At 34.7% G+C, this 25,771-nt stretch overlaps 1 protein-coding gene across 5 annotated transcripts in view; it reads left to right on the plus strand.

The window, feature by feature from the left end:
• The window catches only part of LOC132670955 (sodium channel protein type 1 subunit alpha), a 147,714-nt gene that overhangs the window by 83,932 nt on the left and 38,011 nt on the right, over positions 1 to 25,771 (plus strand). For 3 of the 5 annotated variants that reach the window (XM_078451179.2, XM_078451180.2, XM_078451181.2), the window contains exons 7-17: positions 409 to 678; positions 3,961 to 4,024; positions 4,485 to 4,626; positions 5,283 to 5,489; positions 6,963 to 7,247; positions 8,206 to 8,586; positions 9,842 to 9,971; positions 10,781 to 11,019; positions 12,371 to 12,544; positions 13,539 to 13,895; positions 15,231 to 15,713. In XM_078451179.2, coding sequence (XP_078307305.1) covers positions 409 to 678; positions 3,961 to 4,024; positions 4,485 to 4,626; positions 5,283 to 5,489; positions 6,963 to 7,247; positions 8,206 to 8,586; positions 9,842 to 9,971; positions 10,781 to 11,019; positions 12,371 to 12,544; positions 13,539 to 13,895; positions 15,231 to 15,713 — 2,732 coding nt within the window. The remainder of the gene's footprint in view (positions 1 to 408; positions 679 to 3,960; positions 4,025 to 4,484; positions 4,627 to 5,282; positions 5,490 to 6,962; positions 7,248 to 8,205; positions 8,587 to 9,841; positions 9,972 to 10,780; positions 11,020 to 12,370; positions 12,545 to 13,538; positions 13,896 to 15,230; positions 15,714 to 25,771) is intronic. The other 2 variants (XM_078451182.2, XM_078451183.2) reach the window with 2 other exon arrangements.

Raw genomic sequence — 25,771 nt, forward strand, 5'->3', positions numbered from 1 at the left:
CCTAAACCTCCTCCCGAGTTATAGCAAACCTTTTCCTACTTATAAATAGGCATTGTAAAATATGTATTCAGGTAACTTGTTTTAAAATGGATAACTAACCCTAATGAAAGTATGGGGTGAGTTTCATTAGCAAAATGGAGAAATACAAGACCCTTCATGAAGACCATAAACCTCCCATTATTCTCTCTCGACATAATGGAAGATGATCTTCATTTCGTTGTTTGGATCTTTATGTTTCTGGAGTTCATTTCCTTAGCACTTCAGCCTCCCAGGAAGTGTTGTTCTTCCACTGGCATTGCAATTATTTTCAAATTTATGCATGGAATCTATGTTTTCAAGAAAACTGTGTGGGCCTTTTGTTATTTCCAATGTCCTAAGTCTTCATAGTCATAGCCTTCTTTCTTTAAGGCCTGAAGACCATCGTGGGGGCCCTGATCCAGTCAGTGAAGAAGCTCTCCGATGTCATGATCCTGACTGTGTTCTGTCTGAGCGTGTTTGCACTGATTGGGCTGCAGCTGTTCATGGGCAACCTGCGGAATAAATGTGTGCAATGGCCTCCCACCAATGCTTCCCTGGAGGAACACACTATAGAGAAGAATGTAACCATGAATTACAATGGCACACTTGTCAATGAAACTCACACTGAGTTTGACTGGAAATCGTATATTCAAGATTCAAGTAAGAATTATTGTTATGTAGATTTATTTTTTCATTGTTGACCTGCCTTCCACCAAGGCATGAAAGATTTTCTTAAAATGATTGCATAACAGGTTGTGATCTCGTAATCACCTGACCATTGGTTTGCACATACCTTTAATTATTTTATTGATAACTATTCTAATTTTGACTCCAAGTGCCATTTTCTGTTATATCATTATATGGGAGACTAAAGAATTCAGCTGCAAAGAAAGTAAGTAAAAGTTTCTCTGTTATTTGGTTTTAGTATTTGCCAGTAGCAATGTTACAAGAGCAGAGATAGAACATGATTCACAGGAAAAAGGAATGTCCTTTTTAAAGAAAAATATTAAATATATGAAACTTAGACTTTAGATGGGTGTTTATCTTTATTATTTGAAGGAGATGAGTAATACTTAACAAAAAAATCAAAGAAAGAAAACCTTAGTGATTGGTTGTGTGGAACAAGTAGACTTAGTCATAAAAAATTACTGGTAGTTGGATAATTCTTAAAGTAATGACAGCATAATTTTAAAAACAAATCAGTATCTTTTATAATTGTAGATATATAAAATACCTTGATTCATACAGATTAACTCTTTCATGACATTAGTGATATGCCAGCAAGTAATTTGCACATGTTGGAAACCTCTAGGTTAAGAATTTGTGTGTCAAAGCAATACATAAAATTGTTCTTTATTCACTCATATGATGCCAATAAGTCTACTGCTGTCATCAACTCCCTGAAATCTGTTATTTTTTTCTCTTGGCTAAGATCAAGGAACTGACTATGAAGATGTCATTTAAGGTTTATTCTCTAGTGAATATGTACTTGGACTCCATTTCTCTTAGAGTCAAAGTAAAAGAAATCATAAATATCAGATTTATTTTCAGCTCTAAAAATCCATACTTACCATTTTGCCTAACAATAATCCATTTGTTGAATAGATTGTTTTAAATCAAATGCAAATACAAATACATGGGAGAAGGGAAGGGGGAAAATAGTTTCAAATAGAGAGGGAGGCAAACCATAAGAGACTCTTAAATACAGACAACAAACTGAGGGTTGATGGGCAGACAGGGGAGAGGGGAAAATGGGTGATGGGCATTGAGGAGGGCACTTGTTGGGTTGAGCCCTGGGTGTTGTATGTAAACGATGAATCACGGGCTTCTACTCCCAAAACCAAGAGCACACTGTATATATACACTATATGTTAGCTAACTTGACAATAAATTATATTAAATATTTTTATATAAATAAATTAATTAATTAATTAATTGCAAATACAAATAAAATGTTTGTCTTTGAAAGTAATAGAAAATTAAATTTATTAAAATTAAAGATAAATATTATGACTGAAAGTTGTATTTTCTTCAGATTAAGCTTCTAGATCATTGACTTTAATGGTTAAAACTTCATTTATAAATACCTGATATCAAAAATTCATCCAGAAACTATCATATTTTTCACTTAATTTAATTTTAATTAAAAATGAAGGAATTCTGTCTAAATTTTCTTCTCTATGTTCAAAGAAGTAAGACATTGGAAATGAAAGTATTTCCCATTATATGGTTTTATATCCCTTATAGAACCATGCATAGAACAAATTTCTCTGAAAATTTAACATCTAGGAAATATTTCTTTTTACAATATCCAAAAATTTTTTTCTTAAACAATGATTATTTAAATGCCACGATCTCATCCTTTTTTATAACTGTGTAATATTTCCATTGTGTGTGTGTGCGTGTGTGTGTGTATACACACAATACATCTTCCTTATCCATTCATCTGTTGATGGACACTTGGGCTGCTTCCATATCTTGGCTACTATAAATAATGCTTCAATAAGCATAGGGGTGCATATATCTTTTCAAATTAGTGTTTTCACTTTCTTTGAGTATGTACTCAATAGTGCAATTAGAGGGTATTATGCTAAGTGAAATAAATCAGACTGAAGAAAACAAATATCATCTGATTTCACACATGAGTGAAATCTAAAAAAAACAACAAAAACAAAAACAATGACAAATCAATAAATAAACAAAAAAGCATAAATACAGAGAATAAACTGATGGTTGCTAGAAGGGTAGGAGTGGCAGGTTGGGCAAAATGGGTGAAGGGGAGTGGGAGATATAGGCTTCCAATTATGGAATGAATAAGTCACAGAAATAAAAGTCACCACATAAGGAATACAGTCAATGATATCATAATAATATATCAGGACAGAAGGTAGCTACACTTGTGAACACAGCATAGTGTATACACTTATGGAATCACTATGTTGTACACCTGAAACTAATGTAACATTGTCAACTATATTCAAATACATTTTTCAAATGATGATTTAATTCCTTACATTTCTCTTTTTGTCTTCCCTGTCCTTATTTATTCAGTAAAATTTATTGATAGACTCCTGAGTCCCAACAATAGTAATATGGAAATAATCAATGATTAGACTTTCTTTCAAGGAGTAATAATTTTTGTAAACAAATAATTACAATATAGGACAATGAGTTTAATAATAATATAAGTAGCTACATATTACTGGTAACACAGTGAGAGGAGTTCTTAATTTTGCCAATCTTTAGTGGGCAGGAAATAGAGAATATCAAGGAATAATTCACAGAAGTGACACTTCAACTGGATATTAAAAGAATTAAAGAATTTGCCAGCAAAAGAAAGCTTTGAGATACTATAGTATTCACCTCTAGTAATTATTTTAGCTTTACTATTTAACATTATTTTTTGTTTCATTTCTTTTAGTAGCTGACCTGATTTATGCAACTTTACTGTAAGCAGAATATATCTGGAAGTTGATAGAATGCAAATCATAATCAACTGTTAAACATTTATAAATAGTGTTTAAAAACATAGTAGAGAGAAAATATATAATCCCTTTGTTTTCAAATATGTGGCTATTTTGAAAAACAAAGGAATCTCTGTCATGCCTATCTATTTTTACAGAATGAAATTTTTATTTTTCACGAGGGTAATAGAAAAAAACATTTGATGCTTTTTAAATTTTTAGGTTAGCACCTAAATTATCACTAATTTTATACTCATAAAAAACAAATGCTTTCTTCTCTTAAGTAATCAATCCCCTTACTATAATATCTAGTATTTTGAGGGAGAAATGAAATGGCAAATCCCAATGTCTTTCAGGGAATTATATAACATATTTTATTTAAATCATTCTATGAATCCTAAAATTTGGGGCCTCATCTTGCTTTCATTTTGCAGTGCAATGCAAATACTCATCATATGACTTACTCTTTCCTAAACAGGGTATCATTATTTTCTGGAGGGTCTTTTGGATGCCCTACTATGTGGAAACAGCTCTGATGCAGGGTAAGCCAATAATCTGTGTGTGTTTGTGTATGTGTGTATACTTTATTAATACTTATTTGCTATCATTCAGGCTACCTCTAAGGTGAGGGATTATTTAAAGGTTAGGCAAGTTTTTATGTTTCATAAAACAAGGAATAATACTTTTGCTTTAATGCTGTGTCCCTTAGATGAGTATATGTGAACTAGAAGATGAGTCTAGAGGCTACCCAGTAGAGAAAATGAACTAGAATATGTTAAAATGCTAATTACCAACATATTTTAATGATGACATCAAGTGGCTAGTAAAATTATGTTGTCAGAAGTTGGGAAATGTGTATTATTTATCATGCTCTATCTCTTGTGATAACTTCTATCCCTTGAAACAGCCAATTTTCCTGGCTAGACAATGTTATAAGTATAGCATGCTATCAGAATAAAAAGACAACAGAACTTCGTATGCTTTCTTTTGTCCCATTTATAGCCAATGTCCAGAAGGATATATGTGTGTGAAAGCTGGTAGAAATCCTAATTATGGCTACACAAGCTTTGATACCTTCAGCTGGGCTTTTTTGTCTCTGTTTCGACTGATGACTCAGGACTTCTGGGAAAATCTTTATCAACTGGTGAGAACCTGAAGAGATACATACTGCATTTAAGTAGAAACATATAAGAAAAGCACCTTAGTGCTGACTTCCAAATCACAACATAATATAGCAGAAGGAACAGAACTTGAAATTGGGAGATTTGAATTTCCTTATCCTATTGATTGTAACACATATTAAGCATAGTGATGACAGGATAGCAATTCCCTCTCGTTTCCCTTTGGCTCAAAACTTATTTTCCACCATTTCCAGACACAGGTCCTCTCAAACAGAAGGCACACTTTCCCCTCAGCTCCATCTGCCCACTCAAATATTATTCCTCAGGTGGCAGGTGATGAAAATCGATAAGCAGATATAGGAAGATAACTTTGATATCTTCCTTGACTTTTATCACAGGCTCAGCTCTTTGATGGAATCTCTATGGTATTTCGTTTGATTCCATTTTATTCCTGGTGCATCCAAGAATTCCCTCCAGGAGATCTGAATGTAAATGCATGAGTTAGAGGAGAAGGAAAAGGATGAGGTTAAAGAAACAGTCAAGGAGGCAGAAGGGGGTGTGACCATCATAATTATTATTTATGTCAAGGGTCCTACATGACACACAAGTAAGTTAAAAGTTAAAGCCACTTGTTAGTGAAATAATACTGAAAAAATAATTCTAATGTTTTTATTTTCAGACATTACGTGCTGCTGGAAAAACATACATGATATTTTTTGTGCTGGTCATTTTCTTGGGCTCATTCTATCTGATAAATTTGATCCTGGCTGTGGTGGCCATGGCCTATGAGGAACAGAATCAGGCCACCTTGGAAGAGGCAGAACAGAAAGAGGCTGAATTTCAGCAGATGCTTGAGCAGCTTAAAAAGCAACAGGAGGCAGCTCAGGTAAATTCATCAAAATCAAATATGTCCTGTCTCATGGTACAATTCTTTTTTATTGTTTTGGTTGTTGCAAAAACACTGGAGAGAAAGTGAGAGACAGATAACTGACTCCACTTAAGAGAAACTGGTAATGATGGCAGATTAGTAATAATTTCTACATTTTGATCATCTATAGATCATTTAGTTTCATTTTTTTTCTAAGATGTCTACAATATTGACCACAGTGGAACCCTCTCATGCTATTTTAATGTTTTAAGATTTTTGTAATAAAAGGGAAAATGTGATTCTGAGTCTGCTCGAGGAAAAAACACTGAAAGGGTATAGGAGAAAATCCTAAGAAATCATCTTTTCTTAGAAAAAAAAATGTGTTGGTTATTATATATAAAGATGTTCATCTGGCTCTTAAAAGATAAGCTAGTCTTTTCTTTAACCAAAAATATATTGTTTTTAATGTGGCTTAATTGCCTTATATAATAAACGAGGAAGTGATGAAATAATATAATGTTCTATGACAAAGCAACATTCAGTAGGCATATGAGAGTCACCAATTTTATGGAGACCAGGTGATCTAAGGATTTCTTGTTCTTATAGAGAGGTGTTGATACTCATTGTACAATGAAATGCCTGTGCTATCATTTCTATATTCTCTCATGCTTTTCATTTAGCATACAAGCTCATTGATTTTACTTTAGAATAAAGCTGTTTGGGAAATACTAATTTATTTGCAAGAGTCCTTGTATTGAGGGCACTCTGGGAACAAAGGTAATATCAAAACGTACTGACTGAGCACCAGTATAAGCTATGATCAAAAGCATTGTTTTCATTCCATGCCCACGTATCCAGCAAGAACCAGTGCTCAGTGAAAGAAGCTGGGGTTGGTATTTGGAGAACTAAATGTCTTGTCTTGTTTAGTGGAAAATGTTGACTGTCCTTTCTCCAGTGTTCTGGTTAGAAGATTATGGGGGGGAGGGCAAGAAAGGGATTTTATCACCTTCATTGATGATATTTTGATAACACAACTTCAATAACTGGGGAGAGGACCTCAGCTCTTTATCTCATTCCTACTCCCTTTGGTAATGAGCTCAGGTAAGTCAATAACTTTTCTTCCATGCCACAGTTTCTTTTTCAGAGAAGACAGTGCTAATTAAATACCAATTTTTAGAGTAATTCAAATCCCAAAAAGTAATATGAGTTTATGTTCTTATTGATGCCTGATTGGTCCTTTTGAATATGTGGCCTGTACAGCATAATATAAACATAATAAATGTTAACAGAGATAAAACCACGTTAACCCTGAAAGCCTTCATTAGATAGAAACGGGGAAAAGTCCCATTTATTACTTGCAGACAGAGCTGCTTCTACGGAAGATCAGCTTCAACAGGTTAAATGTGTTTTTTAAATGTTATGCAAACACTTGAGCTTAAGAAGATAAAGTCTTCTCTAATGCCATACTAAAATCATTTCTCCTTACTGTAGCAGGCAGCAGCTGTAACTGCCTCAGAGCATTCCAGAGAACCTAGCGCCGCAGGTGGGCTCTCCGACAGCTCATCTGAAGCCTCCAAGTTGAGTTCCAAGAGTGCTAAGGAAAGAAGAAATCGGAGAAAGAAAAGAAAACAGAAAGAGCAGTCTGGTGGGGAAGAGAAAGATGAGGATGAATTCCATAAATCTGAGTCTGAAGACAGCATCAGAAGGAAAGGGTTTCGCTTCTCCATCGAAGGGAATCGATTGACATATGAAAAGAGGTACTCCTCCCCACACCAGGTACGGCACTGCTGACTTCATTGATGCATGACTGAAAATCAGAACACTGAAGAGGGGGAGAAGTAAACCAGATTTATGAATTGTCATCAACTGAATTGACTGCCATGTTTCTTATATTTAAATCTACCCTTTCTTTACATAGCTATGAGAAAATTTTACTCCACATATATGTAAGTCTGCAGCTTTGTGTAGTTGGGATAACACTGGGTTGAAATTCAGAAGACTGGATTCTCATCCTGATACTATCTGCTGATACCTGTTGAAACTAATGACATTTAATCTTTCTGTTCCTTGACCTTTTTAATGAAAAAAAAAAAACAAAAAAATTTGGATGTAGGGCTAGCTGATCAGTACTTTTATTGGTTATTTTATGTTGCCTTTTCCCCCTAACTTCTTTATAAACCAGCATTCGTGCTTCTGAAAACTTCAGTTGTGATATGCTTTATCAAAAAGCACATGACTCTGAATTTCAGAAGTCTGTGCTTTATAGATGAAATAGGGGTAATAATTAATTTAAAGTGATTTTAGATAGATGCGCTAAAACAATTTGTGAAAAATGTTGGAATTCCTTGAAGGAAAGAGCAATAAGACCAAATGTGGCCTTGTGAAGGTCACGCTGCCAATGTTTATTGAATGTTTATGGTGTCCAAAGTAATGTGCTAAGGATGTTTGCTTTTGAACTTGAAAATGTTGGTTCAGGGTTTGAGTTTTCCTCAGTGTCTTTAAATTGTGATCCTTCTCCCCATTCATAATCTCAAGGTCTAGAAATTTCTTATAAACCAATTTAATTTGAGCAATGTTAAATAAATGAATATGTTAATGAGAATGTTAATGAAAAGGAACAAATCACATCCTGTTATGAATACTGAATCTCCCTCAACTTAATTTTGCAAAATAAAAGCACATTTCAAATGTCTATATTAATATGCTTGTACTTTTTTTGGTTTCAAACTTCTAGTCTTTGTTGAGCATCCGTGGCTCCCTATTTTCCCCAAGGCGAAATAGCAGAACAAGCCTTTTCAGCTTTAGAGGGCGAGCAAAGGATGTGGGATCAGAGAATGACTTTGCTGATGATGAGCACAGCACCTTTGAGGATAATGAGAGCCGGAGAGACTCCTTGTTTGTGCCCCGACGACATGGAGAGCGGCGCAACAGTAACCTGAGTCAGACCAGTAGGTCTTCCCGGATGCTGGCAGTGTTTCCAGTGAATGGGAAGATGCACAGCACTGTGGATTGCAATGGTGTGGTTTCCTTGGTTGGTGGACCTTCAGTTCCTACATCGCCTGTTGGACAGCTTCTGCCAGAGGTGATAATAGATAAGCCAGCTACTGATGACAATGTAAGGAAGTTTTAAATAGTTCAGGCATGGCTGGCCCATTATTGCTGCACCAGCCAGTGTTTCTACAGAATGGAACCTTTGAGAATGATTCCTGGTTGGTCAAGCTGCGAATGCACCTGCATCTTGTAATACCGTTAATAGACTAACCAACTAAAACTTAAGGCCTCAACACTCTTGCATAACACTGAATGCATTTAATTATTAAATTTGCTAAGAATAAATTAGACACAATCATAAATTACTGCCTCCAGTTGGAGGATTTGCTATATACCCATGCTGAGATTAGATAGCAGGCCATCCTCTAAAGCTTTCGTATAAAAGTAAATGAATGATTCCTATGTTTAAGTATAAAGGGTGTATAATAAATCTTTCCAACAGATTCTTCAATATAGCTCTGCCTTATTTTAGAAGATTTTCAAGAACACTGTGCCTCAATAGATAGCTTCATTCTTATCTTGAAGTTTCTACTATTCACATTTGTCTCTCTAAAAAATAAATGCTGATATAAGTCTTCTCAAAATGAATCTAAATGATGAGACACAAATAAATTGTTAATACAGACAGATAAAAGAATTGTCTGTGTACAAACGTATGTTATGTTTTTGTGAATGTATACAGGATGAGGAATTTCTAAACACATGCTGCCTCTTATTAGACTGTGAAACCACTTGGAAATATATCAGCATGATGAGGCATGACTAAGTCAGAGTTAGATGACTTATTGCTTTGGTACCCTGGATGAAACTGTTGTCCATGCAGCATGTGTGACTTTTTTAACATACAGTTTGTGTTGTCAATGACCATCTATGTCTTGTGTACAGATAATGAGATGGCAGCTACATGTGTTATAATCGTTTGTATTTCTTTAAGAATAAATGGCTACCTTCTCAACATAAAATGCCTGATCATTTATATCACTTTTCAAGTTATTAGTTTTTTACTAGTAGTTCAGAACTAGTGCTCACTGTTAAATATGGCTCTCAATAGATTTATTAACTATATCAAAATTGCATCATATCTCATAAAATTATGAAATTAGAGGGTTAAAAAACTCAGTTTTTGCTGTATGACTGAATGGTTGACAGTTTGGATATTCCAGGTTAATGATACAATAAGTCAGCAATATCTGCCATCACCAACTAAATATGAAAGTGCATGATGCATGTGTTTCATGAAATTCATTGTGTCACATCTGGTTATTTGCTTATCATATTGTTCAAGTTAATCATTTAATACATTAGAATTTTCTTTATAGGGAACAACCACCGAAACTGAGATGAGGAAGAGGTCAAGTTCTTTCCATGTTTCCATGGACTTTCTAGAAGATCCTTCCCAAAGGCAAAGAGCAATGAGTATAGCCAGCATTTTAACAAATACAGTAGAAGGTTTGTTACCCATCCCATTATCGTTCAATTATTTTCAGTAAACTTATATTTTCTCACTTGAAACAAATATCTCTATTTGTAAATTGGAAACAGTACGTTAGAAAGAGAATATAATAGGTATTATTTAAGATTTATTATTTGTTACACCTGTTCATATATTCTAGGAACTTTAAAAACGTTACTTAAATGCAATGATATTGGAAATCTAAAGAATGTTTTCCAGTGTGATAATTCTTTGAAAATGTGGAATAAAGCATTTGTTAGAGGTTCCTAATCTTATTAGTCACAGTGACCCTCTCTTTTGTTCCATTAGGCTTAGGACTTCAACACCATCCAAAATACTCTCAAGATTGGAGGAGAGGAGCAGGTCATTTCACAGAACAAAAACAAATTTAAAAGATGATTCTTGGCTCATATCAAACCCTACCCTGTCTCTTATAGACTTAGGATGACAGCTTAGCCAGACATTAACATAGGATTACACACAGTATCTACATTTCTGCAACTCATTTTCCTATGGAAAAACTTCATTTAAAAGACCATTCACTTCAGGCCAATCATTGAGCCATGTTGTCAATACATACAAGAAAAAAACTATTCTTTGCTCCCTCTGCCCTATGTGTATGTCTGAAAAAATATCTTCAGGGGTCTAAAGAATAAATGCGATAGTATTTTTAGATACAAATGAGGCTGACTCTGTACTAAATGAAAATGTGTTGATTACTGAAAAAGAAGACTTGTGGATCTGAAATAAATATATGTATCTATTAAATATATCTTTTGGTGGTTCTTTTTTTTTTTTTATCTAGAACTTGAAGAATCCAGACAGAAATGCCCACCCTGTTGGTATAAATTTTCCAACATATTCTTAATCTGGGACTGTTCACCATATTGGTTAAAGGTGAAACATATTGTCAACCTGGTCGTGATGGACCCATTTGTTGACCTGGCCATCACCATCTGTATTGTCTTAAATACTCTTTTCATGGCCATGGAGCATTATCCAATGACGGAACATTTCAATAATGTGCTTACAGTAGGAAACTTGGTAAGCATATTGGAAGGTAAATGTGTTCAATCTTCAAATTTTCTGTTTGAGAAACTGTTTCCATTTATAGCTTAACACAGTCTTTTCACCACCTTCCTACCTCCTGGCTCCCAAAAGATTGGAATTATAGCTAGCTGGCTATACCTTAACTTTTGCCAACAATAAATAGCCCTTAATGTCAAAGCAAAAGCTAAGAAAGAGAGCAATATATAGGCCTATAGTACTACTTGGAAAGTCAATATTGATATTTATAATTTTTCAAGATACAGAAGCAATTTAAGGGCACACCTCTTGAAAAGACATTATCACACAGTTTCCCTAGCTGTAGAAGACTAAAAACAAAAAAAGTAGATCTTTTCATTTTGCTTAGTCATCACCATCATTATAAGCAAAAATTTAACATCTCAAAAATGTCTTTAGCTTTTCCACCTCCAGCAGCTAGGTAGGACATGTATTGTTTTATCCATCCATTCTATATCAAAACCATCAAATATTGAAAACCTCTAGTATATTTTGTGTATTATATGATTAGCAAGGCCATTTTTGGTAAAGGTTGCCACTTAATTCTTTCTCCTCTGTGCTTAAAAAACATGAATTATTAAAGTGTTTGTCAGTTGACTCAATTTAGGAATATTAGCTTTTATTTGCTGAAAGAAAACAGACTTTAAAGTAATGTATGTGTTTTTCATAACATTTGTTTTGAGGTGTAAGATTTTTGATGGTAAAAAGCAAGACATGTAAAGCATCCTGAGTTGTAATATTTATATTTTTAAAGGTCTGCTTTTTATATTATGGAAGTAAATTTATTTTTTTCACGTACATAACAAATTGATAATATAACACATGTATCATAGTAATAAATGTACATGTATAATAATGATCTGATTTGAGGGAAGGGGAATATGCTTATAGACAATTAAAAGTGATCATGGGCAAGATCTTGTCAGTACCTGTGTTGTATAAAGTCTGGAGGGACAGACAGTTTGATGGGACAGAAGGAATACTAGTTCAAAATAAATTTGCATTCCAGTCCAATTTTTGGCATTTTCTAGTTGTGTGATATCTGAGAAACCATTGCACCCACGTAAAGACCTGTTTCCGCACCGGTAAAGTGATATTTATATTGCCTGCATTAGCCACGTCCATGGCTAACAATAAATTTCTGTAACGATAAAATGAAATAAAGTATATAAGAGCCTTTTTATCAGCTATACATTACTACACAAATATGAGCTCGTAATAGAATCATTATGGGGAAAGTAGCATTAACATTTTGTTCTGCGATCAAATACTATGTCATTCTACTTTATCATTATCTGATGGAATTAGAGTAACTTTGTTTTGATCTTAGGTTTTCACTGGGATCTTTACAGCAGAAATGTTTCTGAAAATTATTGCCATGGATCCTTACTATTATTTCCAAGAAGGCTGGAATATCTTTGATGGTTTTATTGTGACACTTAGCCTGGTAGAACTCGGCCTTGCCAATGTGGAAGGATTATCAGTTCTCCGTTCATTCCGACTGGTAAAAAATAAAGAAAACAGCAACAAAAACTAAACCTGTCCAACAATTAGAGCTCGTATATAGTACTGTCATAGGTTTTACTACACAACTATTAACATTTTAAATCTTTGTGTACATTTGCATCATCAAAACTATCCCTAAATGGAAAAAAAAATTATCTCCGTGTGTTTAGAAAAACCTTTATTTAAAAAAAAAAAGTACAGTCATGTAAAGTTTAATATATTACTCAGTTGCAATTGTGACTAATTATCATTTCTAGAGATGACTACAGTTAATATTTCTGGATCTAAGAAAACACTTGTAATGAAATATATCACATTTTAATAGTCACTTGAAAATACAAACAGCCCTTTGTAAGTGGTAAATGGTAATCAGACACAGTTGGGCATGCAGAAAATTCCTAATTCTACCTCTGGATAATATGCTTCTTCTCTAAATGAGAGGAAAAAAATCTGTAGGATTACTTAACATGCTCATTGGTTTACATATATGTCCCTGCAAATCAGGGGAAGAATTATAGGTATGGGAAATACTCCAAATTTTTAAATGCAGGCACAGCTAGGTCAGTACCCTAAAGGAGCATTAATGAATAATAAACATTTTTCTCCACCTATAGCAGGACTTCAGTATGATGTTGCTTTGCATTCGATTGGCAAAACGAATATCTTTTCAACAGAGATTATTGTGAATCAGATGTTAATATTAGTGTTGGGCCTGGTATGCCTTAGAACCACATTCACAAAACAAATTATGGACAGTTGGCCCCAAGTAATCTTCAGAAATTGACTCTTAGGGAAGATGATCTACATGGTTAAAATATGGAAGAACTAAATTCTTCCTAGAAGGTCCAAAAATTAACAATGAGCCTGAGAAGTTTCTAGGGCAGGGCAGATGTAAGAGATTCTATATTAATCATCATTTCTTGGTAAACCTCAGTATATGCAATGCTTTTAAAGATCATAATAATTATTATATAATTTTTTTTATTTTCCAGCTCCGAGTTTTCAAGTTGGCAAAATCTTGGCCAACATTAAATATGCTAATAAAGATCATTGGCAACTCAGTGGGGGCTCTGGGTAACCTCACCTTGGTGTTGGCCATCATCGTCTTCATTTTTGCTGTGGTTGGCATGCAGCTCTTTGGTAAAAGCTACAAAGATTGTGTCTGCAAGATCTCCACCAACTGTCAGCTTCCACGCTGGCACATGAATGACTTTTTCCACTCCTTCCTAATAGTGTTCCGCGTGCTCTGTGGAGAGTGGATAGAAACCATGTGGGACTGTATGGAGGTTGCTGGTCAAGCCATGTGCCTTACTGTCTTCATGATGGTTATGGTTATTGGAAACCTGGTGGTATGTACCCATTTAAGATATATATTTCAGAAATAGATTAAGAGCATAATAGGATAGTGACCATTTTGCCCAAGCAAAAACTATGATTAATAATTTGTAAAGTCTCTTGCCTTGGAGATAAATACAGATGTATAGATATAGATATAGATATAGATATAGATATAGATATAGATATAGATATAGATATAGATATATATGTCTCACTTTCACAACACAGTAATATAGCAGTGACCCTATAGTTTTTATATTCAAATCCACTTTGTCAATCATTTCATCACATTTGTTATATGAATTTTAATAGAGTATCATATTGAAGACATGCCTAGAAGGATATATTGGGAACATTTTTCAAATTCAGAGAAGAGGGAGAAATCTGAAAAAAATTTTTAAAGAAAGCCTAATGTTACTTGCCAGTATAGGACTAAAGAGTGGAATCTTTAAGTGTTCATAGTGATTTTACCATTTCCTTGCCCCTTTGTGGCATATACCGTTCAATCACTCTATGTCATATGGCAGATGCATTAGCCAACCTAGGTTAATCAATTCTCTAGTGGTGCTAGGTCAGAATAAGGATTGGCTAATGATGCCTGAGATTACTCAAATGGAATAACTGATCAATTCTTCTCTCTAAGTTTGAAACGTTAATTACTTTTTAAGGTATAGAAAATTTTAATATATTCCGAAAGATATATAGATAGATAGATAGATAGATAGATGCATAGATAGATAGATAAAGTATATATATATAAAGTATCAGTCTTATGGAAGTATTGGAAATTATTTATAAATGGTTCTTCTAATTAATCAATAGTGGAGCATGAGAAATAATGGGTTAAGAAAATAAGTGTCAATACCTGTGTTAAGATACTTATTCTCATTCTGGATCATAATGATTATTTTTTTAATTAATATCCAACTCAATATCTCTGTTTATCATTAGGGAAACTATAGAATGTATTTCAGTGTATAATTGCAAACACTAATGATTTTTAAGGTTAGAACTTGTGCATAGTACATATATCAATCTGTTTTCTTATAATCATACAAGTTTAAACATAGCTAAACCTTAGGTTAACTCATTCATCATCTTTGTTCTATATGTGGGAGAATGTGAGACCAATAGAAATCATGTCTTTGCCCAAGGATGTAGAGTGCAGTAGCTACTGAGCCAGATAACAAATTCAGATTACCCAACTTCTAATCACTATTCTATGGTGCTTCTTTCTAATCTAGCTGTTAGAACTTACAGTTTCCTCTACACTTAGAGGAATAAGTGATCTCAATCTGCTCTTTACATTGGGGTGAAATTATAATCATGTTTGTGTTATATTTAAGGTCCTGAACCTCTTTCTGGCCTTGCTTCTGAGCTCATTTAGTGCAGACAATCTTGCAGCCACAGATGATGATAATGAAATGAACAACCTCCAAATAGCTGTGGACAGGATGCACAAAGGAATAGCTTATGTGAAGAGAAAAATATATGAATTTATTCAACAATCCTTTGTCAGAAAACAAAAGATTTTAGATGAAATTAAACCACTTGATGATCTAAACAATAAGAAAGACAGTTGTATGTCCAATCATACAACAGAAATTGGAAAAGATCTTGACTATATTAAAGATGTGAATGGAACCACAAGTGGAATAGGAACCGGCAGCAGTGTTGAAAAATACATTATTGATGAAAGCGATTACATGTCATTCATAAACAATCCCAGTCTTACCGTGACTGTACCAATTGCTGTAGGAGAGTCTGACTTTGAAAATTTAAACACAGAGGACTTCAGTAGTGAATCAGATCTGGAAGAAAGCAAAGAGGTAAGATTTTATATGTGTGGGTAGGTATAAATTTATATGTACATGCATGTATTATTGCCTGTATGTAAATATATACTTGTATATTATTGCCTTGGGTAAATCATATTTGTGTAATGAGATGAGGAGAGAAAGAGTGCAGAGATAGAATGGTAGGTAGATCCTCATTTCATCTCACATGTCCATGGAAATGAATTCAGGAAAAAAAAATGATAGCTCATTTTTGTAAAACATTGTGTAGTTTTTTTCAGGATTTTAATTTGAGTAGTATCTCAGTTTCATTAAATATTTGGCTTTTGCTAAAGAACCAATGGAAGCTGATTTCTTTTAATGGCCTTTATTTTTGTAAAATTGGTTCTAAGGTACTGTTAAATTTGGCAGTATTTTTTCTAGTCTGATTTTTTTTGGCTTGAAACTTTAGGTTTACATTTAATATTTAATGAAGACTAATAGCTATTACATGCTATCTGCTGAATTAAGAAAGAAACTTTAAGGGGCGGCTGGGTGGCTCAGTTGGTTAAGTGGCCGACTTCGGCTCAGGTCATGATCTCGTGGTCCGTGAGTTCGAGCCCCGTGTCGGGCTCTGTGCTGACAGCTCAGAGCCTGGAAACTGTTTCAGATTCTGTGTCTCCCTCTCTCTGACCCTCCCCCGTTCATGCTCTGTCTCCCTCTGTCTCAAAAATAAATAAATAAATAAACGTTAAAAAAAAAAAAAAAGAAAGAAACTTTAGGAAAAAATGAAACTTTTATTATAAAGACCATCCATAACAAATAATTTTGCTGCAAAAATTTTACATTATTTATACTGTTTTTGTTTGTATTGTTCAGAGCTAGTTCACAGAAAAACCGATCTTTTTATAAAAAAGTGACTATCCACTGAACCACTGGAGGCAGTTCTATTTCTGCATACTCTGTGTCATTTTATATCTTGGATTATCGTTGCATTAATTGAAAATTTAAATGTAAGGGTAGTAGAAACTTTAGAGATAATTTAATACAGTATTTCTCAAATTTAAGTCATGATCCAGTAGGAACTGATAAAACAGTTTATTGTACCAGTAATTTTTTTAACTGTAATTAAACAGAATAGATGATACCATTGCACATTGCGTGTTTTAGGAAATCTGATAAATTAAGCTTTTGCAGCCTATACTGAACTTAAATGCACTGCTTTTCTAATCAAAGTGCAAGCATTAGGTCCATGGCTGTAGTGCCTAAAGTTCAGAATTCTTAAACTGTTTTAGCTCTTTGAAATCAGTTGATGGGGGGTAGGAGGGAGGGCAGGGTAGGTGATGGGTATTGAGGAGGGCATCTTTCGGGATGAGCACTGGGTGTTGTATGGAAACCAATTTGACAATAAATTTCATATTAAAAAAAAAGAAAAGAAAAAAACGAACAAATTATAGGTTGGAAAATTAGTGTCGTTGATTCCCCTTGAATGTGTGAAAGTGAATCAGAGAAATTGATGACATTAATAAAAATGATAACAGTAAATTAGTTTAAACTAAATGTAAATAATTGTTAAGCTGAGACCTGAATGAACCTTAGACAGAGAGGGACTTAGTTTAAACCCCATTTATTCTTATGTTATTAAGTATCCTTTTAATTGAATTAATTGTATTATTGATGATCAGAGTATTTAACATATAATGCTCACTACTAGAGTCTGTCTTCATTTCGCTGTATTTTTAGAAAATAGCAAATTCATTAGTGCCTGGTTTGGCCCAGCCTTTGGGGGACCCTGGACTTTTGAATACAGTGATATAATCAAGCTTCATTCAGAAAGGGAATAAGGCTCAGGCTGCTACATGGGGTTTTGGATAATTTGGGAATTAGTCTTTAAGAGCCTTTTTAAATTACTTGGATTGCATTCTTTTTTATTATAAAAACAATTCATTTCCATTGTAAAGAATTTGAGAATGACAAATATATAAAGAAGAAAATTAAAACAATAAATGAATAAATAAACATTAAAAAAATGTTTAATGAAAGCAGTGGGCATGAAAACTGCTGGACCCCGGGTAGAATGGATGGCTTCTTTTTTTGGTTTCCAGAGACAGAAAGCACAGAGTTTATGCAATGAACAACTCATGTTCTAGGCTTACACATATTACAAAGTATTGTAAGATTTTGTTATAACTACTTACATGCATTCTTGTCTCTCCTTTTATATTTGTGACATGTTTGAACATGTTTGGCACAAAGCAGGTACTCAGATTAAACTTTTCCATCTCTTTCCAACTCTTTTTAATGGAACCATTTTGAAGGATTCTCATTATCACACTTGTTCTTATGAAAGCACACCTGAAAATACAGTTTTATTTCCCATGATCCAGACGCCATTTTTCTCTTGATTCAATCTAATGCTGTATTAGATCCTGTCGCTTTTATCTTTATCGGACATTTGCCTTGTCAATTTATATTGGGCTTCTAGGAAAGTAATTTTCCCTCATCCTTTTCACAAGAATTGCTATTGAAACACAGTTGTATCTCATCCAGCTGAATATTTATATTAAATACTGAACCTTCTGTTCATCATCTGTTACATTTCAGTTTATTTCATTCATTTTTCAACTGGCTTTCTGTAAATATTCTTTTATAAATTACCACATCGTCACAAAGTTCCTGGCACTTGCCTTCACCATTTGTTTTTTTCTTCTTGGTCATAAATAAACTCAATTAAAATTATTTTTCTTCATTGCTTCCTTAGTCTTATGCTGTATTCTCTTCAAAGGAAGGCACAATTTAGAAGATGTTCTTTTAGTGGAATTAAACTGATAGCAGATGCCTCAAAAGATGAAGTTTCTTTACTCTAAATTAGGAATGCAGTTTATACTGTATTAAAGTAACCTTATCCTTTTGGTTCTTTCTGTTTTAGTCTTTGTTCTTTTGCCTACCTTCACTTACTCACCAGTTACCATGTGCCAGGGAGTGTACTAGTAATAGAGGATACAAAGGAGCCGTAGCTTTGCATATATGCATAGTAATTATAATATTATATGGTAATTATCATATATACATATATGCAAATACATATATACATATGTACACACATATATAGTTGACCCTCGAACCACATGGTTTGAACTGCATGGGCCCATTTGCACACTGATTTTTTTTTTATAAATACAGTACAGTACTATAAATGTATTTTCTCCTCCTTATGATTATCTAATAACATTTTCTTTTCTCTAGCCTTATTATAAGAATACAGTATATAATATATATACAAAATATGTGTTAATCAACTGTTTATGTTATCAGTAAGGCTTCTGGTCACAGTAGGCTATTAATGGTTAAGTTTTGGAGGAGCCAAAAGTTATATGCAGATTTTCAACTGCACAGGAGATCAGCCCCCTTAACCCCTGCATTGTTCAAGGGTCAACTGTATATATATTTGGATTTTAGAAAGATGACTTTCAACCTTTAAATATGAATTTCCATGTTGGGAAATACCTCATTGACTCAAAATGTTACTGGCCATGGTCTCTGTTACCTGTTCCATTTGAATATGTTAATGTTTCCCTTCCTTAATTTCAATAATGAGCCTTATCTACAATGGATCATTATTGAAATTCTATTAATGGCATGAGTTAAAATTACAAATGCCCATTGTTTATTACCATTTTCTAAGCACTTGTCTGTAGACATGTGAGGCCCACAATTATAAAGGTGTTGGTAATTGATTATGCTCTAGAGCCAGACACTGTGTTGTATAATTCCATTTTAGCCACATACCATGTGACCTTACCTGACTATCTAATCCTCAATTTTCTTATCTCAAAAATGAGGATAATATCACCTACTTCCTACTTTCTGTGGACTATTAAATGAGGCTATAAATGTGAAGCAGTTAACATAATGCCTGGCAAATTGTAAGTATTCAATAAATTGTCATTATTACTATTACCAGTAACATTCCCAACTGTTCCCAGTATTTTCTTGTAAGAAGTACTAGTAACATACTCCACTGTTAGTCCTTTTGTATTGTTTGCCTTCTGCCCTCAGTAATAAATTTCTTTACGTGTTTATCTGGGGAAAGTGATAGATTTTGTATTATCTGTTTAATTTTTAAATTTCTCATTAAATTCTTGATATGGTAGACTCCTTAAAAAACGTAAGAAACCTTTTTTCTAAAGAGCATTCCAGCCAGAAAAAATAAATATACAGAAACCTAGAGACATGAACCAACAGGATGTGTTTGGAAACAATAATAGTTTAGTATTTCTGGAATATAAAATCACAGGAGATGAGGCTACTGCCTGCCTCAATTTCCAGGAAAACGAAAACAGACTCCATATTAAGGGACATGTAAAATGGAGGCCTGTATTTGCTTTGCCTCCCCCTTAAGATGCACACTTATACACAACTGACCCCCACCCATTCCAGGACAAATCTATGGGCTATCTGTCTATACTTGTCCCATGTTTGTTCCCAAATGCAGAAAAGGCATAGCATGGGTCACATTCATCATTCTGTAAATCCCAGCAGACTTCAACCTACAAAGTACATTCAAATAACCTAAAGAATTGTTTTTAAACCCTTATAATGTTTCGAGGCACCTGGGTGGCGCAGTCAGTTAACTGTCCAACTTCTGCTATGTCATGATCTCGCGATTCACGAGTTCGAGCCCTGCATCAGGCTCTGTGCTGACAGCTTAGAGCCTGGATCCTGCTTCAGATTCTGTGTCTCCCTCTCTCTCTCTTCTCCTCCCCCACTTATACTCTGTCTCTCTCTCAAAAATAAATAAAACATTAAAAAAATTAAAACCTCATAATGTTTCTTGACTCATGCAGTAGTAAGAATAATGGATCAGCTAGAAATATGGGTTTCCACTGAAAACTAATAATAAAGGTGGTGGCTTGGACAGATTTCAAAGAGCTTTAAAAACTGGGCAAAACTGCTGAGACTGTGCAAAAGACAATATAAGATGATATCTCTCCAATTAGAAAGTAAGATTCTTTGGTTATGGATTGTATTTTATATAATTTTAGTCTTCTGAGGCACCTACTGCAATGTTGGGCACAAGTGTGTGCTCAGGAACTTTTTGAGTTTTGGTTGATTTGTTTAAATACTAGACTAAAAGTCTGGTGGCCTTACGTCTACTGTGGGCAAATCACTAACCCTGTATTGTCCCATTTCCTAATTTGTAAAAGGAGGACAACTGTCCAATAGCACTTATAGGAATATTATGAGAATCTAAAGGCTATTCTGAAGTTAAAAGTGCTCAAAAACATAAGGTGCCAAGGCACAATTATACCATAATTCTCTCATAAATACCTTTTAAATGAATCGAGTTATTAAACTTCTACTTTTTGGAATAAAAACAATGTATTCTAAGCTAGTTAGGGAAAAAGTACACTTGTTTTTGCAATGAGTGAGCCCCAGAATGAGTAAAAATGACATTTGGATCTTTGTAATTCAGGTCATGTTAATAACAGATATCATATGTTGAGTGCTCACCGTCGGAAAACACTGTTTGTAGGGTTTTACAATGTGTTGTCTCCCCCAATGCTTCATACCAGGAGATAGGTATTATTAGTCTAATCTTACAGATAAGGAAATTGAATGCAAAGAATTTAAGTAGCTTGCCAATGTCACACAAATAGTAAGGACTGATCCCAGGCTAGAATCCAGGCAGCTGGCAACACAGTCCATGTTCTTAACCATTATACTAAATCTCCTTAACAGTGCCTGAAAAAAATAATTTCTTTGGCATTTCTTTAAAGTGAATGGTATTGTTTATTAAAGAACTAAGAATAGATGTCCATTATAGAGTTGGTCTTAGCTACCAAACCTCTTCACTGGGCATAGGTTAATGGCACAGCCACAAGTGCCTGAGTCCTCTCCCTCAGTCCTGGAGGATCCTCTTTCTTCTGGAATGGCCTGCATGTTAGACCAATCTGCTGCTGCATCTCACACTGACCTGTGGAACTCTAATTCTAATTACAGGGCACTTATTCTCTTAGGCTATGGTTACTTCACATTGTATTTTAGGAAGACATGCTCCTGAGTTTAAGGCTTAAAATCATTAGGAAGCACTTTTATGATTGCACCATTAGATTATGAAATCTTTGAGAATAGGAGAAACACTAACCAGGTCTTAGTCACCTTAAGGCCATAGCATATACAAAATGTTTATTAAATGAATGAGTAAATGGGTAATGAATATTTACTTCTAGACTTCCATTTGCCCTCTCGTTTATACTATCTGTGTTAAAATAAAACTTATTTGCAGCTTTGCTGATATTCGTTCATTTAATACTTTTACCTTTACTGTACTTGGGTTAAAGAACATGTGACAATTTCCAACCTCAGCATATACTGCTCAGCAGATTAAATTTGTACTAACACAGAAAAGTCTACAGTGAACACCTTACATGGCAAATGATCCTTTTTTAAATGTACCTGAGAGCAGGGATTAATCCGTTTCATTTACCAAAGTATAGCCCACATTTAGCATAGTGCCTAGCCTATAGAAGGTGTCCAGTAAAAATGTTAAATAAGGAAATAGGAAGTCTCTGGTTAATCTTGAATCAAAAGGGATAGGTACCAAGATTGTTACAAGTATCCAAATTCATGAACACCATGATAACATAATGTTTCTCATAGGAAAGCATCACACAAAATATCTGGGGATATTAGGAATCTCTGCAAGATAGATGCGTATGCCACCAACTTTTCTTTCTGTACAGTCTCTTCACAAATCCTCGTGGTCTCTGATGTAGCAACTGTTGCCTCCATCCTGTATTACAGTTTCTCCTTTAGAAGACCTTACCACAAACTTAGATAAATGGACAAGATTCCTGCTCTTAAATAAAATAAAATCATGTAAATTTTAAGTGTCCCTTTGACCTCATCTCTTAAGTTTTTTTCCTTAAATTCATTGCCAATCTTCTTGAAAAATAGATTAGATTATACTCACCATTTTCCCATTTTCCACTGCTTAGTCACCTTCAAACATCCCCTTTCTGTTTTTTTCCCTAACTTTCTCTCTGTCAGAAACCATTGATGTTCTGTTAATTGCCAAGTTCAGTGACCCTATCTCACCTGTTTGTCTGCAGTATTTCCTAATTCTTTTTTTTTTTAATTTTTTTTAATGTTTATTTATTTTTGAGAGAGAGACAGAGTGTGAGTGGGGGAGGAGCAGAGAGAGAGGGAGACACAGAATCTGAAGCAGGCTCCAGGCTCTGAGCTGTCAGCACAGAGCCCGATGCGGGTCTCGAGCTCACGAACCATGAGATCATGACCTGAGCTGAAGTCAGACGCTTACCGACTGAGCCACCCAGGTGCCCCAATATTTCCTAATTCTTTAAGCTCTGTCATTCCCTGGCTTCCAAAAAATCCATGCTACTTTCCTCCCAATCATATAAGCTCTCAAATTGCTTATGAGAAATCTAGATTCATTCTCAACTTCTCTAATTTGAAACCCCTCATCAAATTTACTGCCAAATCCTGTGGATTTTATCTTCTAAATCCATCTCCAATCATGACCTCCGGCTTCCCATCCTATTATTTCATCTGTATTACTAGAATTACCATCTGAAACACATTGCCATGGACGGGGAAAAGGCAGTCTTGAATATATCGTAGGCAATTGCACCATCTTGATGAGATTCATTTCTTCTGTCCAATTCCCCAGGACTCAGCCCAGTCCTAGTCACATCGTTCCATGAAGTTTATGTCTTTTGACTCTATAATTTCTTGCTAGAAATTATCTTCTTCTTGCCACTCTCTGCAAAATCTAACAAAACAAAATGATCTTTGAATTGAGATTCATGACTTTGTCCATGTATCGACTCAATAAAGACATGTTGTTGCTTTGTTGCTCACTATATCAGGCAACTCTTAATTCTGGAAAACCCTCTCAATTCCCCCCAAATATAATTGCTAGCTGCATAACATGAAATGTGTGTATTATACTCTATTTCTCTGTTGTGTATCTGTCTGTCCTACTTACTAATCTTGTGAGCAGCTTGAGAATAACTGCGGTCGTATATATCTTTGTACTTCTAGTAACAAGCACAGAACCTGGCACAAATGAGGTGCTGCATCAGTGTTAATTGGCATTTTATAAGTTAATTATGCTTTTCATGAATACATACATTTTTATCAGTTATATATTCTGAAAGTATACAGATAGAATAAATCAAGCAAGACTCTTCTTCCTAAGTCAAATTAAGGAAGCAGTTTGCTTTTGGATGCAGCTTCTCCTCTCTGGGGAGGTGGCAGGAAGGAGAGAAGGAGGAGAAAAGAATATACTCAGAATCTCATATAATTATCTGACAGATGCTCAGGAAACACTTTGGAGAGTCCCATCTGGACATTGGTTGAGGATGTCCTTTCAGCTCTTGACTATTTCCTTATCCTGAGCTATAGTTTCCCAGGGCCATGATCTTTATGAGATGGCAACTATTCCAGCCAGTGGATACACAAACTCCCTCTTGCTTACATCGAAGTGTTTACCAGGTGGTGCCAACTCTATGTTTCTTTGTCTACTACACATCCCCACCAGCTCTGTACAATGTCAGACCTCCATCATCTCTCAGCTTTATCTGCTGCAACCCCCACAAATATTCCTCCTCACTCATCTAGTATCCACATAATAAGTCATCCTTCTAGGAGGTAAACCTGGTCAAAGGTCTCCCCTCTTTCTAAACTTTCAGAAGCTGCCCCTTGCTTACAGTCTATACTACTTAACATGGCCTATGAATCCCTGCAAAAAATGACTATTAGTGACCTTTCCAGCCTCACATAGTAGTACCCTCCTCCCCTCCCCATCCAAGTACACTGCTCTTTTGTTTCCTAAAACTCCCCATGCTCTATCAGGCTCTGATCCTTATGCCTGTTCTCTCTGTCTAGAATACTCTCTTACCCCCACCTCTTCACCTGCCCCACCCCCATCCAACTCATCCTTCTGTCCCAAGTGTTATTTCCTTCTATTGTAACCTTCTTAGACTGAATTAGGTGGTGCTCTCAAGATCCTCTACACGAATCCAATTACCGTGTGTGACAGTTGTTTGCTTCTCTGTATCTTCCATCTGATTGAACCCATGAGGGCAGGTACTAGGACTATTATAGTCACTATTTCATTCTTCAGGCCCTAATCTTGTTGTGCATAGACTAATTTTTTGGTAGTTGAAAAGGTCAAGTGTTAGCAATTACAAATATTATAAACTATATAATACTATTATGAAAATTATTACCATTTATCAGGCAAGCACACGCCAAGCATTTTCCATGTGTTATCTTGTTCAGTCCTTATAGCAACCATGTGATGTAAGGACCATTTTACAAATTAGAAGCTAAAGCTTAATGAGGTGAAGATAATTGCCAAAAGTCCGTAAAACCAGTAACTGCGATTCAAACCCAAGCCTGCCTGGCTCAAAACAGAACTCTTAACCCTTTAATTATAGTTATACAGTTCCTCCCGCAAGTAGACACTTATTAAATATTTGTTAAATGTTATCATTCATCATTAAAAATTAATGTCAAAAGAACACTAGAGACTCTATGCCCATTTCAGCAAAATGAATTTAACAATGGAAATTACTCATTTGATTTACAACTTTGACTTTTAACTTGGGAATTATAAGTGCAATTTTGCAGACTTTGTTTCTAACTTATTTGTATTGCAAAAATTTTATGTCGGTCCAATATATGATGAGATGTTCTATTTCTTTTGTTACCTTATATCTAATCATCAATACAAAGTCCATGTTTGACATACTTTAAAGCAAAATTCAGAGTATACTAGAGCTATATTCCTCGACCTTCCCCTCTACCTTGGTGAAAAATTTGACTAACACTGGATTTCACAATTGATAAGAACAAGTTAATAATTAGTAAATATGAAAAATGCACTGAAGACTGTCCTTCAAATATACAGCTGGATGAAGAAATCATCTGGGTTTTAGGGATGATGTGGGAATTAATGGACTAATATTTGACTTTTCCAGCTTCTCTGTGGAAATGCTAAATCTCAGGACAGTGTATTTTTCTTTGATATTGTTGCTTTGTTGAGAGTCTTTAATAGAGGTCATTTAAATTTTTAATATGCA

Source organism: Panthera onca, chromosome C1 (assembly GCF_046562875.1).
Source record: "Panthera onca isolate mPanOnc1 chromosome C1, mPanOnc1 haplotype 2, whole genome shotgun sequence".
Taxonomy (NCBI): Eukaryota; Metazoa; Chordata; class Mammalia; order Carnivora; family Felidae; genus Panthera; species Panthera onca.